Source organism: Lithobates pipiens, unplaced genomic scaffold (genome assembly GCF_037356315.1).
Source record: "Lithobates pipiens isolate NorthernLeopardFrog02 unplaced genomic scaffold, aLitPip1_a1.2 Scaffold_18, whole genome shotgun sequence".
NCBI classification, from domain to species: Eukaryota; Metazoa; Chordata; class Amphibia; order Anura; family Ranidae; genus Lithobates; species Lithobates pipiens.
The window spans coordinates 256,621,465-256,635,545 of record NW_027507758.1 but is presented as its reverse complement, the minus strand read 5'-3'; the positions used below and the strand labels follow the sequence as shown (position 1 = coordinate 256,635,545).

The following is a 14,081-nucleotide window of genomic DNA, read 5'->3' as shown; positions in this document are numbered from 1 at the left end:
TTAACCAAAGCTCCCTTTACCATCCATGACTTAGTCAAATCCACCTTAATTTGTGTCTGACACGCTCCTCCTCCCAGACACTGCAGCTCACAGTGGGATGGTTTCAGCATCAGTCGGTGCTGTCAATCCATAAAGCACTGGGTAGGACTAGGTGTGACGAGGTGCTGGCTGAACAGCTACAGGCTTAGCGAGTACTAGTTAGTCACATGCAACCAAACTAGTTCTGTAATGTTGAACATTACAGGAAAAAAGTTACAGAACAAGTCAGCTTGGATCTGACTAATATTAGCTATACTATGACCAGGATAAATGAGAGCCATCAGAGAAAAGCTATGGACATGTGAATCAGCAGTGACAATGCTGATAGCTATGCTTCCTACAACATATTTCATGTCACGATAGTGAAAACAAGCACAGCCTACATAAGAGTGGCAGCACTGTTCTGGCTTTAGGAGCAGTGCAGAATCGTTGCCACACCATCACAGGTGTGCAATATGTGGTCTAAAATGGCAGACTCAACAGTTGTTTTTGGAACTTTGTAGTAGTAGTAGTAGTAGTTGGAAAAAAACTGTAAGTTTTAAATAGGAGACCATATTTCTAGTACAATAAACATTAGGATTTTTTTATACTAGCCTTTTATGTTTTAGAGACAAGGTTTTTCTCATAGAAAACCTAAAATCGTTGACTAGAGTCTCACTTTCACTAAAACTAATAGATATAAAACATACATCATAACTGATTTATTTACATGATCTAAATTTTTGCATCTTAAAGGATGATGTTTTTGAAAATATAAAAAAAATCATGCAGAACAAAAGGTTAATAGTGTACAACTTTTTTGTCTTTAAATCCTTTATAGCCACCTGTGAAAGATCAATTCAGGAATTTAACTGTAATTATAGGCTGTATTAGTGCTTTTAGCATTACTAAAGTGTTAAGACCATACAGTCTGTAAGCGATTTTCTTTGGTTGGGTGTTAACGATATATTAAACCTACCTGAGGTAAAAGAATACTCCCTTCAATTTAATGCTAAGAGCTTATTAATCCTCTCTGCTGCCAAATCTCAAATAATAATTTCACTACTTCACTTAACAAATTGTTCCTATTGTTCCAGGATTATCCCTCTTACACAGCTTTTGGCCAAAACCAATATGCACAGTATTACTCAGCATCAACATATTCAGCCTACATGACCCCAAATAACACAGTGGATGGCACCTCGTCATCTTCAACGTATCAGTTACAGGATTCACTTTCAGGTCTAACTAATCAACAGGGTACAGATCTTCATTCAGGTAAATCATTCACAGATTCGTTTAGGGTTCTCTTTTTTGGGTTGTTTCCAGATTTACCTAGAATTTTATAAGAGTTTTCTCGTTTGGTGTAATGTTATGATGCGCAAAACTGTTCAAAAATGTTGATGCAATGTTTTCGTTTAAAAATGTGCATAAATATACATGGAATAAATTACGGTAGTAGACAAGAGACAGATGGGCCAGGAGCACAAATTGAGCACCAATGCTTCCTGCCCAAAGGGGAACAATTGAGTTCTTTCTGTGATACATTTTTTTTTTATTTGCACAATGATCCACATTTTTAGAACGAGCTATTGGGGTGTAAAACCTTCTTGAAGGCCCAAGCAGTACAGTACTGCTTGGACCTTGAAGAAGGGGATACACCCCAAAAGCTTGTCCCGAAAATGTGGATGCTAGTGCAGATTAAAAAAGGTACCACAGACAGAATTCAATTGTTCTTCTTACAATTGCACTTTAATGTAAATTAATGTAAATCAGTATAGTGCTGCTACGCTACAAGTGTATATGAAATTGTTTCTAAAAGTTCTATGGAGCTGTTTTTAAAACCTAAAAAACATGCTAAGAATGCAAGCTTTAAAAAAATCATGATGCTTAATTAGCACCGTCTTGTTCTGAAAAGGTTAATGTCGATCAACATTAAGAGAACCAGACAGTTAAAAGTCCAGTTGTTCAAAAACCATGCACTGCTGACTTATGCAATTCTAAAATAGATGCATACCTTGCGTTCAACAGGACAGCTGCTCATTCTGAATTAGAGATTAGCTTAATGAAATAAAGTTGGTTCTGAAGGAAGGAATAGTGAAGTGAAGGGCACAGCAGTTGAGGTACCCTTACAAAGAGTTTGGGCAAAATTCCAAGACTATTAGAGTCAAAATTTATATACCGTACATCATTAACTTAAGTTACAGATTTTTACATTTTAATTTGAAGTGGGTCTAAACAATGCATTTAGGAAAATACTTAAAGTATTATGGACTAGTAAACATCAATTATGACGGTGAAAAAAATGATGTAATTCTTTTGTTATAAAAAATAATGCTATTGGACAGTTCCTCACAACTAACTGATTTGGAATGATTGATTTTGTGTTTTGCTGTACATGCCATAAATTTTTCTTCCTGAAGACATCTATCTAAATGTGCTGAACTCAGTCCAATGATATTGCTGGTGATGACTAGATCAAAGATTTTACATGATGCAACTGAGTAGAGCACAGAGTTAAATTATATTATTATCTGTTTTGGTCATATAAACTGTTCAAAAATTAGTCATGATAAAAATAAATCTTTCCATTTAAACTTACAACTGCTAAAAAGGTGAACAGTAATCATTAATAATAAATTTCAAGCACAATAAAATGTATTTTTTTGAGACAAATGATATTGATTGATTGATTTTTGTAAAGCTAACTATAACTTTGGCACTATGGTTTCCAAAAGTGATACACAGGTATACCTGTGATTTTAGTGAGTACTATGCATAGTGCTTGAAAGAATAGTCCCTGTGAATCTACTCTGGCAAACTTTATGGCCAGTTGCCTGACCTCAATACCAGACACTTTCACCCTCTTTCTACCAAGGCCAATTTTCTGATTTCAATGCTATCACATTTTGAATGACAACACTGTACCCAAATTAAATATTTATAATTTTTTTGAGATAGGCGGAGCTTTCATTGGTGGTATTTAACCACTTGCCGACCGCCCGCTGTCATTATACGTGTAGCTAGCTGTCATAACCCCAGTATCCACTTCTTCAGCTGGCAGTTCGCTTTCAGATAAAAATGGTCTTAGTGGTAGATTCAACATGAGATCACTTTTATCGGTGGCAGGAGAGGGTCACCCCCCTCCCACCGCACTCCTGTCCCCTCTGCGGTGTGAAGCTGAGTGAGGGAAAGATGGCCCCCCACTCGGCACCATACCATTGCAGGCTCCATACCATTGCAGGGTGTAAGCGACATCAAAACATCACTTCCACCCATAGCTCTTAAAGGGACTTTTTTTTTCAAACAACATATTTTTTTTTGTATTGCATTTTAGTGTAAATGTAAGATCTGAGATCTGTTTGACAAACCGTGAAAATGGTGTTCAAACCACACATGTGAGATATCACCATGATCAATAGAGTGAAAGCAAAAATTCTAGCTCTAGACTTCCTTTGTAACTCAAAACATACAACCTGTAGAATTTGTTAAACATCACCCATGGAGATTTTTAAGGGTAAAAGTTTGTCCCCATTCCACGAGTGGGCGCAATTTTGAAGCATGACATGTAGGTTATGAATATGCTCGACGTAATATCATATTTCGCAATATAAATAAAAATTGGGCTAATATATTTTTTCCCCAAAAAAGTGCGCTTGTAAGACAGCTGCGCAAATACGGTGTGACAGAAAGTATTGCAACTACCTCCATTTTATTCTCTAGGCTGTTAGAAGAAAAAAAATATATATATATATATATATATATATATATATATATATATATATATATATATATATAATGTTTGGGGTTTCTACGTAATTTCCTAGCAAAAAAAAAAAATGATTTTAACTTGTAAACACCAAATCTCAAAACAAGACTGTCCTTAAGTAGTTAATCACCACTGTTTTTTTTTTTTTGCTATGTAAACAAAAACTTACTCAATAATGGTTAAACATTGAAACCCACCCTAGTAAAAGCAGCTGCATAAGATCTTTTGATCTGAAACAAGGTATATCTCAATGCAGTGCAAAGAAATCCCTAGGTATCCTAAACCAGTGCAGTATCATACGCCAATATCATATATTCACAAATTAATTTATGTGAAGTGCATTAATTATATGGACCTTTTACACTGTGCAGATTATCCAATTATAGTACATCAACTAAATACAGTATATCTGCAAGGTTTCTGGAAAGAATATTGTTTTGATTCCCCCATCGACACATTCAGTGATAATGGGGGGAATCCTCCCGCTGCATTATTGTGTTACTGCTGTCAGGGGGGCCTACCGTGCTGGCAGAATACAAAGATTACTGCTGACGGCTATAGCTGTAATCACATGCACAATATCAGACAGGCTGGTTGTACTGAAGTCGATCGATGGATCAACTTCAGTACAACCAGCCTGTCCAGATATGGATCAAACCTCGGCTTCAATTCAATTCATGTATGGCCAGCTTTACTGTGCTGCCTGCACTGACTATTACCAATTACATGGTTCTTAGTTACCTCTCAGGTCTAAATTACTTATATATATATAATATTTTAGTGACAGAATCAGGGAAAGTGTGCTTTGGAGGTTTGGGCATTAAGGTTAAAAAATCTGACTTGTCTGGGAGTATACTTTTTATGGGTCATGTCAAAGTTGTTCACATCAAACAAAATTAAATTTGAATCATATATCAAAACCAAGAATATTTCAATTTTAGTTCAATATATTCTTGCCTCCAATTCCAGTTGCACATAGGAATGTAGTAGCCTTTTAAAGCGGTAGTACACTGCAGAAAAAAAGAAAAAACTGAGCCCCGGCCACCACATACTAGCACATTATGACAGACTTAGCTGACAATGAAGCCCTCCAGTGGTGAGCTGTCAACCCTGTAGGTCTTCCTTCCAGGTTTGCGGGCTTTGGCTGTATAAATAGCTGAGCCGTGGAGTCAAAGCCATGGCACAGATTCCTGAATGTCTATTCAGAGCCCAGTGCACGTGAGCTGGTGAGGTCACCGGCTGCTCCTAAAGTAAATATCTTCTAAACGGTGCACGTATCATAAGCTTAACCATAGGTAAAGATCAACACAGGGAGTTTATTCCCACTTTAATAGCTGTCACTCATAGATATTCTATGACATAAAGATAACCAAAGCCATTACATACCCATTGTCCACTACCCACAAGACACCCAGGGTCTCACCTCATGAGAAGAAGGCATGATCTTTACGTTTAGTAATGTTAATTTATCATTTCTAGTTTGAGTGTTAGTACAGTAATATGCTTGGTTCTGTTGGCCATAGAACATCAATGTTCATAGGATTCTAGCCTACATATGAGTGTTAAAGGAATCAAATATTTTTGTAGTCATATACTTTCATAGCAGTTTATCTCCATGTGATATGTATGGCTATATTACGAGCCCTATTTAAACACATGTCAAAATAGGTCACTTGGCACACAATTCTGGCACTTGTCAAGCAATCTCAGGCCAGTATAGGTGAACTGAGCTAAATGGCCCATTACAAGAGCACAGCTTCTCTTTGTGAACCTATAACAGTGTAAATGGGTGCTATGTCATAACTGATTCCTCAAGCTGGGCGAGTGCTGAAAGATCATCACAATACTGGACCACAGCAACAGGTGGTGGATATAGTTCTTCCATTGCCTGTGTATACAGGCAGTTAACATTAGTTTAATTCTATTTGTAAAACATGTACAATGTGAAAATACGGCAAGAGCACTATATACAGAATGCATCATTTTCTCCTACAATATTGCTTGTTCTGGCTACTTTGCCTGTACTGTTTATGAGATTCAATCACCCCAGAGTACATTTTCCTTTGCAAGTAAAACACGTGCAAATTGTTTTTTTCCTTGTTGGACTTTTCCATAGAAATGTTTCTGCCTGCATAAATAATTTTTACTTTATTTTCATGGGAAGGTTCTGTTAAATCTAGTGGTCTGCAATGCTTTTCTAAGCAGTATCACAACAGAAATGGTACAGAACAGCTGCCTGTGCTATAGTGCCCTTTTGGCTTGTAACAATTTGATTTTTTTCCAGCAGCCCAAGAAGCAGATGTGGTAAAGTGTGATCAGTATAAGTTTGAAAACTATAAAAAAAATGATGCCAGAAGTGGTCAAAGGGACTGTAAAAATCTCAAAGTCTTGATTATAGGAGAGGAAATGGATTTATAGACAGCTGGGGAAATGCAAAAATAGGAGATTCTGCCATTCAGAAAAACACAAAGGTTATTGTAAATTTCTGAAGTCAGTGGGTATGTGCTTTCCGAACAAAAACCTATTAAATATGCATATGAATGCATAGCTCCTGGTTCTTTTGTACTCCTATATACGAGTAAGAATTTTCTAATTTTTCCCACATGCCATTTAAAATGTGAAATTGAGATTTGCATGAAACAACGTCATGTTTGTGCTTAAATAGGATGCTGTGCAGTGTTTCCCTCAAACTCACTAAAGGCACATTTAAAGTCCACAGCGCTGTTGTAAAACAGTACTGTGCAGCAGAACAGGGCCAGAACTGCAGTTTGTTATGGGAAAAAACATGCATAAATAATGGCATCCTGTAAATTATTCCTAGGGTACGGTAAATGTACATTTGCAGGGTGTAGTGTCTGGTGTATTTTGATTAGCACATAGAAACATCATATAAAATGTTATTTATAAAGTGGTCATATGCAGCTATGTGAAAAATTGTGCTTTTAAAGTTTGGAAAGATTTATCACATCATATATCTAAAATGAAAAAAAAAAATACTACAAAATGTACTAAAGTGTGTTATGGTGTAGATAATATTATGGCATTGTTAGATATTATCAGCGTAACACTGGTATTTATCAATCCCTGCACATTACAAACTATGTTACTGTATAAACTGAGCAAGATAAACATTACTATTTTTTGATCTTGTAAGTAGATAATCTGAGTGCATAATACTCACGAAATAATTTATGATTAGGTTGAATATTTTTCTATTAGCCATTTGCCTACAGGGCACTTTCACCCCCTTCCTGTCAGACCAACTTCCACCTTTTGGTGCTGTTGCACTTTGAATAACAATTGCGTGGTCATGCAACACTGTACCCAAATTAAATTGTTTATCATTTCTTTTTTTTAGACAGATAGAGCTTTCTTTTGGTGGCATTTAACCACTGATATGCGGCACTAATGTACACTGATATGCTGCATCGATTAGCACTGATATGCTGCAGTGATGGGCACTGATAGGCAGTAAACATGTGCATTTGTTTTCGTCCAAATTTCGGGTATTTTCGTTATCGTTTTAACGAACGTGCAGAATCCGAAAACCAAAAGATCCGACAAACAAATGCTTTATTTTCGTTTTCGCTGCGACAACAGTTTGATATAGATACGAGATTCGACATGACGCTGACAATAGCGATCTGTGTCCATCAAACCTGTTGTCGAATGTGCCTAACCTTAGCTCTATTAGCCCAAGATTATTCTACATAGAGATAGATACATAGAGAGAAAAGATTTGACATAGAGAGAAAAGATTCGACATAGAGAGAAAAGATTCGACATTATAGAGACAATAGCAAAAAAGGTTGGATGTGCATAACCTAACTCTATTAGTCCAAGATTATTCTACATAGAGAGAAAAGATTTGACATAGAGAGAAAAGATTCAACATTATAGAGACAATAGCAAAAAAGGTTGAATGTGCCCAACCTAACTCTATAAGTCCAAGATTATTCGACATACAGAGAAAAGATTTGATGTGAAGATTTGATGAAGCAGATGCCGCAAGTGGACATTTATGGTCAAATACTCCGCCTATAGGAAGAATTCTAATGTTGGTTGACAAGTAATAATAATTAATAAATATAATTATTACTAGTGTCATACAACATTAGAATTCTACTATAGCTTGTAGGTGGAATATTCAACTGGAAATGTACGATTGCGGGGTCGTACAGTTTAGCTGCTCCGTCGAATCTTCTTAGAACATTTGACAGACACCATAAGCCTTCAGTGACAGATTCGACCTTAATTATTTCGGATTTTCGGACGGATGCATTTTTAAACGAAACTCAATAAATAAAAATGAATTTCGTGAGTAACTAAATAAATGTACTGTATTTATTGGTGTATAACACTCACTTTTTCACCATGAAAATCGGGTGCGAATAGCCTGTGCGTGTTATATGCCAATACAAAAATTTAATTTTTTTCCTGAAATTAACATTACTGTGCGTGTTATACACCTGTGCATGTTATACACCGATAAATACAGTATTTTTCGTACGAAAAAGACATTCCGAAATGAAATATTTCAGTGTGCTAATAGGCAGTACTGATGGTCACAGATATGCTGCACCAATGGGCACTGATGGATACTGACTGGCACTGAGGGCTGCATGGATAACCAGGGCACTGATGCTGTTATAGCTGCAAAAGATAGGCCAACTCAATATTAAACCCTACAGTCTAAGATTGGGATGCCATTAAAGTTCATGTGCATGTAAAGGCAGGCGTTCTAATACTTTTGACAATATAGTGTATATACCATAATTTGTAGAAGCTATAGCTTTCACACAAACCAAAATACAATTATTTGGATTTTTCTTTCCAAAGACATATGGCAGAATACATTATGGCCTAAATTTATTAATAAATTTGATTTTATTGGATATGTTTTATAACAGAAAGTAGAACATTTCAAAATGTCAAAATGTTCATTATGTTTTCTTTTATATAGCAAACAATAAACAATCTAGTGGTGATCAAATTCCACCAAAAGAAAGCTCTAATTGTGTGAAAAAAATATATAGATTGAATGTACATATATGTACAGTGTTGCATGACCAAGTAATTGTCAGTTAAACTAGCATAGTGCTAAACAGGGGGATAAAACCTTCCAGAAGTCAAGTGGTTAAAGTAACGTTCAAAGATTCTGATTTAGGAGCTACACAAATTCAAGCATTTCATTGGTTTTATCCATTTATATCAACAGATTTTTATCTTAAATGAATATCCTTTTTTTCCAGTTGATAACACGGATCTTCTTTAACCACTTCAGTACAGGGCACTTATACTGCCTTCATGCCCAGGCCAATTTTCAGCTTTCAGCACTGTCACATTTTGAATGACAATTACACGGTCATGCAACACTGTACCCAAATTAAATTTTTATTGTTTTTTTACCATAAATAGAGCTTTCTTTTAGTGGTACTTGATCAGCTCTGCGGTTTTTATTTCTTACGCTATAAACAAAAGAATAGTGACAAGTTTGAAAAAAAAACACAATATTTTTAAATTTTTGCTATAAGAAATATCCAAATTTTCTTTTTTTTAAACACATTTTTTCCTCAGTTTAGGCCGATATGTATTCTTCTACATATTTTTGTTACAAAAAAAAATCGGGCACCTCGGGTCCCCAGTGTGCCGCCGTCATTGCGCGCCCCCTGGTGGTCCGGGAAGGCAATCACATCATATGACGTCCACCCAGAACTAGAGCTGCACCATCCCGCTGTCATATGACAGTGGGTGGGCGGCAAGTAGTTAAGGCCCCTTTCACATGGCCGGTTTGTTGTGGCATTTCAGATTCCTGCGGCAAAACTCTGCAGGAATGACTGGGTTATGTGATTAGCATCGGCTGCTCAGCCCATTTAAACTAATGGCAGGCTGTCATCTGCCATTGCTAATTGCATGTAGCTGTGCACAGAAGGATTAGCTGCGATTCCGGAGTGCAGCTGGCGTCCAGGCACGGACATCTGTCCTAGAATCGCAGTTAATTGTTCTGTGTGTGCCTACATGCGATCAACAGTGGGTTGATCGGCTGATGCTAATTGCATAGCCCAGAATCCGTAAGCCAAAACAAACCGGTTGTGTGAAAGGGGCCTAACACCCCTGCTTATCTTTAGCTATACACGTTACAAACATATAATATTTATTTTTGCAAATGCTAGAGCTGGCATTAGCTAAAATGTAATGCAATGAGATGACTGAAGTTGGTTGTATTACTTGTACAGCACCATATGAATATCATCTGTTTTAAGGAGAGAAAGAAATAGAATGAAATTCACAGCCACACTTATGTGCTTTCAATTTTAATAGAATAAACTGATGTAAAGCCTAAATGTTAATGTTTTCACACACACACACACACACATATATATATATATATATATATATATATATATATATATATATATATATATATATATATATATATACAAGGAATATCAGCCAAATGTTGTAGTAGAAGTCACATACATAAAGTGAGATATGAAAGACGTTAAATATTCAAGGTGCAAGTTGCAACAATATACAGCATATGTCAAGTACATACCGTATATACTCGAGTATAGGCCGACCCGAGTATAAGCCGAGGCCCCCAATTTACCCCCAAAAAACTGGGAAACCTATTGACTCGTGTATAAGCCGAGGGTGAGATATGCCTGTCCATCCCTGTGTGTGTGTCCATCCATCCATCCATCCCTGTGTGTGTGTGTGTGTCCATCCATCCCTGTGTGTGTGTGTCCATCCATCCATCCATCCATCCCTGTGTGTGTGTCCATCCATCCATCCATCCCTGTGTGTGTGTGTGTCCATCCATCCATCCATCCCTGTGTGTGTGTGTCCATCCATCCATCCATCCCTGTGTGTGTGTGTGTCCATCCGTGTGTGTGTGTGTGTGTGTGTGTGTGTGTGTGTGTGTGTGTGTGTGTGTGTGGCCTTGTGTGTCCAGCCTACCTGTGTCCTGAGCCTCCGTCCGGTCCCGAGCCTCCGTCCGGTCCCGTCCCGTCCCGAGCCTCCGTCCGGTCCCGTCCCGAGCCTCCGTCCGGTCCCGTCCCGAGACTCCGTCCGGTCCCGTCCCGTCCCGAGCCGAGCCTCCGTCCGGTCCCGTCCCAGGATCACCGCTCTTCGTCGGCGCCCATTCCCCTGTTCAAATGCCGCGCCTCCCTGTCTGTGATAGGCGGAACACAATTTCCCAGCAGCCTGTGTTCCGCCTATCACGGACATCGTCTCATCCTCGTCCGTAGTACGAGGATGAGACGATGTCGGTGATAGGCGGAACACAGGCTGCTGGGAAATTCAGTGTTCCGCCTATCACAGGCGAAGGCGGAGCCGGAGGCGCGGCTTTTGAATTATAGAATGGCCGCTGTCTGTCTGCTCGACACGCTGATCGAGCAGGCAGACAGCGATGACTCGAGTATAAGCCGAGGGGGGCACTTTCAGCCTCAAAAAAGAGGCTGAAAATCTCGGCTTATACTCGAGTATATACGGTAGGTTCAGTACCTTATCCTAACAATATCTGGACCTTTCTGTTTTAAACCTTGTTTGGCTTTATCTTGGTAAAGGGACAAGAATATGTTGAAACATTTATACAAATGAAATAGAGCAGCGTTACTAGCAATGTTTCCACTTTACCAATAGATTTTCCAATTCCCTGATACATTCTTTGATAATTTAATAGTAAAAGTTGCTCGTGCCTGCAGAGTTTACTCATTGTTTGTCTCACTCAAATCAGGGAGGTTGGTAGGTAAAATGCTATGGAGCAGAAGAATTCAGACATGCCTTCTCCTAGTCCTGAGTTGTATAGGTAACTAAGTTACTTTTAAATATTCAGAACATCTCATATCAATTATGAATGGTGCATAGGATATAGAAACCCAGACGGAGACAAATTCAGATTCAGATCTATTACATGATGAAGGGCTTGCTAATATTTATGATCACTAGTTGTTCAGGAAAAAGATTGTACAGCAAATGGGCACTGATAAAGAATTATCTGAGAACCACGATGACCCATGAAAAACTAAGGCTGGCCATACATTATACATTATAACTCTTTCAATTTATATGCAATCAGAGAGGCCTTTACATTACAAAGTTGAAGGTAAATCTAAAGGAAGTTAAATAAGAAACTTGTATAAAGTATGGCCAGCTTAAAGTAATACTAAAATATTACTTTAATACAAATAAAAAAATAAAATGTCATACTAACCTGCTCTGTGTAATTGTTTTGTACAGAGCAGCCCTTATCCTCTTTTTCTTGGGTCCCCGATGATGCTCCTGGTTACTTCCCCCACTGAGTGCCCCGAGAGCAAGCTCTTTGCTATGGGGGCAATCGTGTGCGATAGCTCCCGAGCCCTGCTCTGTGTGTCCATAAGGCACGCAAAATAGGACATCGCCCCACTCCCCGCCATGGTCCCTCCTCACTGACTGTGATTGACAGCAGTGGGAGCCAATGGTCCCTGCTGCTGTGTCTCAGCCAATGAGGAGGCAGAGCAGCTAGTGTGCACAGTGCTGGATGAAGATTGGGCTGAGGTATGTATTAAGAGGGCTACAGGGGAAGCAACATACTGAAGGTTTTTTACCTTCAAACATAGACCGCATGAAGGTAGAAAACCATCAGTCAATGTTGCTGGGGGAATGCCTACCACAGCTCTATTATGTTCTCCTGGCAGGGGGGCATGGGGAGTCTTCCCGGCCAGCAGAACATAATGATTACTGCTAGTGGCTATGGCTAACGTCCATGTCTGCATGAAAAATTCCAACAGGCATCCATTTCGATGGATCAACTTTAACACAACCAGCCAGACCATAGCTGGAACTAATCTTGGCCAACCCCTGCTGAAGATTTTGCAGATGCTAAATACAGAAAGAAAGACTTTTTGTAAATAGTGTAGTATGATGCATAACTGTAATGTATGACTTGCCCGTTCCAATTACCGGTGTAATGTATACTCTTACAGTCAATAAAATTAACCTCCCTGGCGGTATGATTATTTCGGATTTTAGGTGCTAAAAGCGGTACAATTATTTTGCGTGAAAATTTGGCGTTTTATATTGTAGTCCTGTAATTCTTAGCAATAACTCTCTTAAATCTGTCCAAACCAGAGTCTAGCAGACATCCCGGGTATGATAAAGTTTGAAAAATGAAATCATAAATTATAATATAATAAATAATTATAAATAATTGTACCAAATAATAATATAACAATAATAAAAATTATTCAATAATGTAATCAAATCAAAAACACTGAAATTTGCTCAGTTGCAGAATTGTCACTGTCATTACTTTTCAATATTTGATGATGGATCTCCCCACAAATCGCTATCACTCAATTCTGCAAGTGATTCTAATTTATTATCGCTGTTTTCTAGCTGGTCTAAAATCATTTTTGATGTAAAGTGACAGTTTTGGTTACTATGGACAATCTCCAGTTTCCAGGCATAAAGAACAGTTTTTATTATATAAAACTGCATGCAGGGCACTGGGCAGACCACTAGGGACAAAGGGGATGTGAAATATTTACATACAGCAATGTAATCTGTAAGATTACATTATACTGTATGTATAGTGAGTGTTTAACTTTATGAATTTGGCGCCGATCTCCGTCCCTGTGCATTGCAACGCTCGCAGGGAACAGAGCTTGGCTCCGTGATAGATCGAGCGAGACACGGCTCGCTCGTACCGCGGGGAGACATCGCTGGATCCGAGGGAGAAGGTAAGTAAACGTCCTCCTGGATCCAGCGATGCGGTCCCGAGTTTGGCTCGGAGTTACCGCTTTTGGTATAAAAATTACACCCCGACTCGGGAATACCGCCAGGGGGGTTAAGAAAACAAAATCAGACAAATTACTTCTTCAGACCTTACTTATTTTTTTAGAACAAATGCTGTTTAGCATTCATTATAGTTAAGTTTTTTATTTGTCATTTAACTTAATTTCTATGTTGAGGGGCCCCAGAACTTGCCGTGAGCCCCCCAAGGTCTATATCTGTCACTCAGCATGCCCCCGACAGGTAAGTTATTGTAGCTCAGTACCAGAACTTGCTCCAGCGCTACTGGACTCCAGGATTCAGCCTTGATTCGCTGGGATGCCAGGATTTGAATAAAATCTCTGGATGGTCCTGGCAAATTTTGGGACTGTTGGGTGGTATCCTTTTTTAAGGGAAACTTGTACCAAAATCCTATGCATACTGACATTATTAGGTGATAACAGGTAGCAGAAAAGTGATGGTTCTTACGAGCAATGTGTCAAATTCTGTCATTTACAGTAATCCAAGGAAAGAACTCATA

At 38.4% G+C, this 14,081-nt stretch overlaps 1 protein-coding gene across 22 annotated transcripts in view; it reads left to right on the top strand.

Moving 5' to 3' along the window:
• EYA4 (EYA transcriptional coactivator and phosphatase 4) overlaps window positions 1-14,081 on the top strand; it is a 390,196-nt gene that overhangs the window by 295,934 nt on the left and 80,181 nt on the right. For all 22 annotated transcript variants that reach the window (XM_077486829.1, XM_077486826.1, XM_077486831.1 and 19 more), the window contains one exon: window positions 1,116-1,296. In XM_077486829.1, the coding sequence (XP_077342955.1) occupies window positions 1,116-1,296 (181 nt within the window). The remainder of the gene's footprint in view (window positions 1-1,115; window positions 1,297-14,081) is intronic.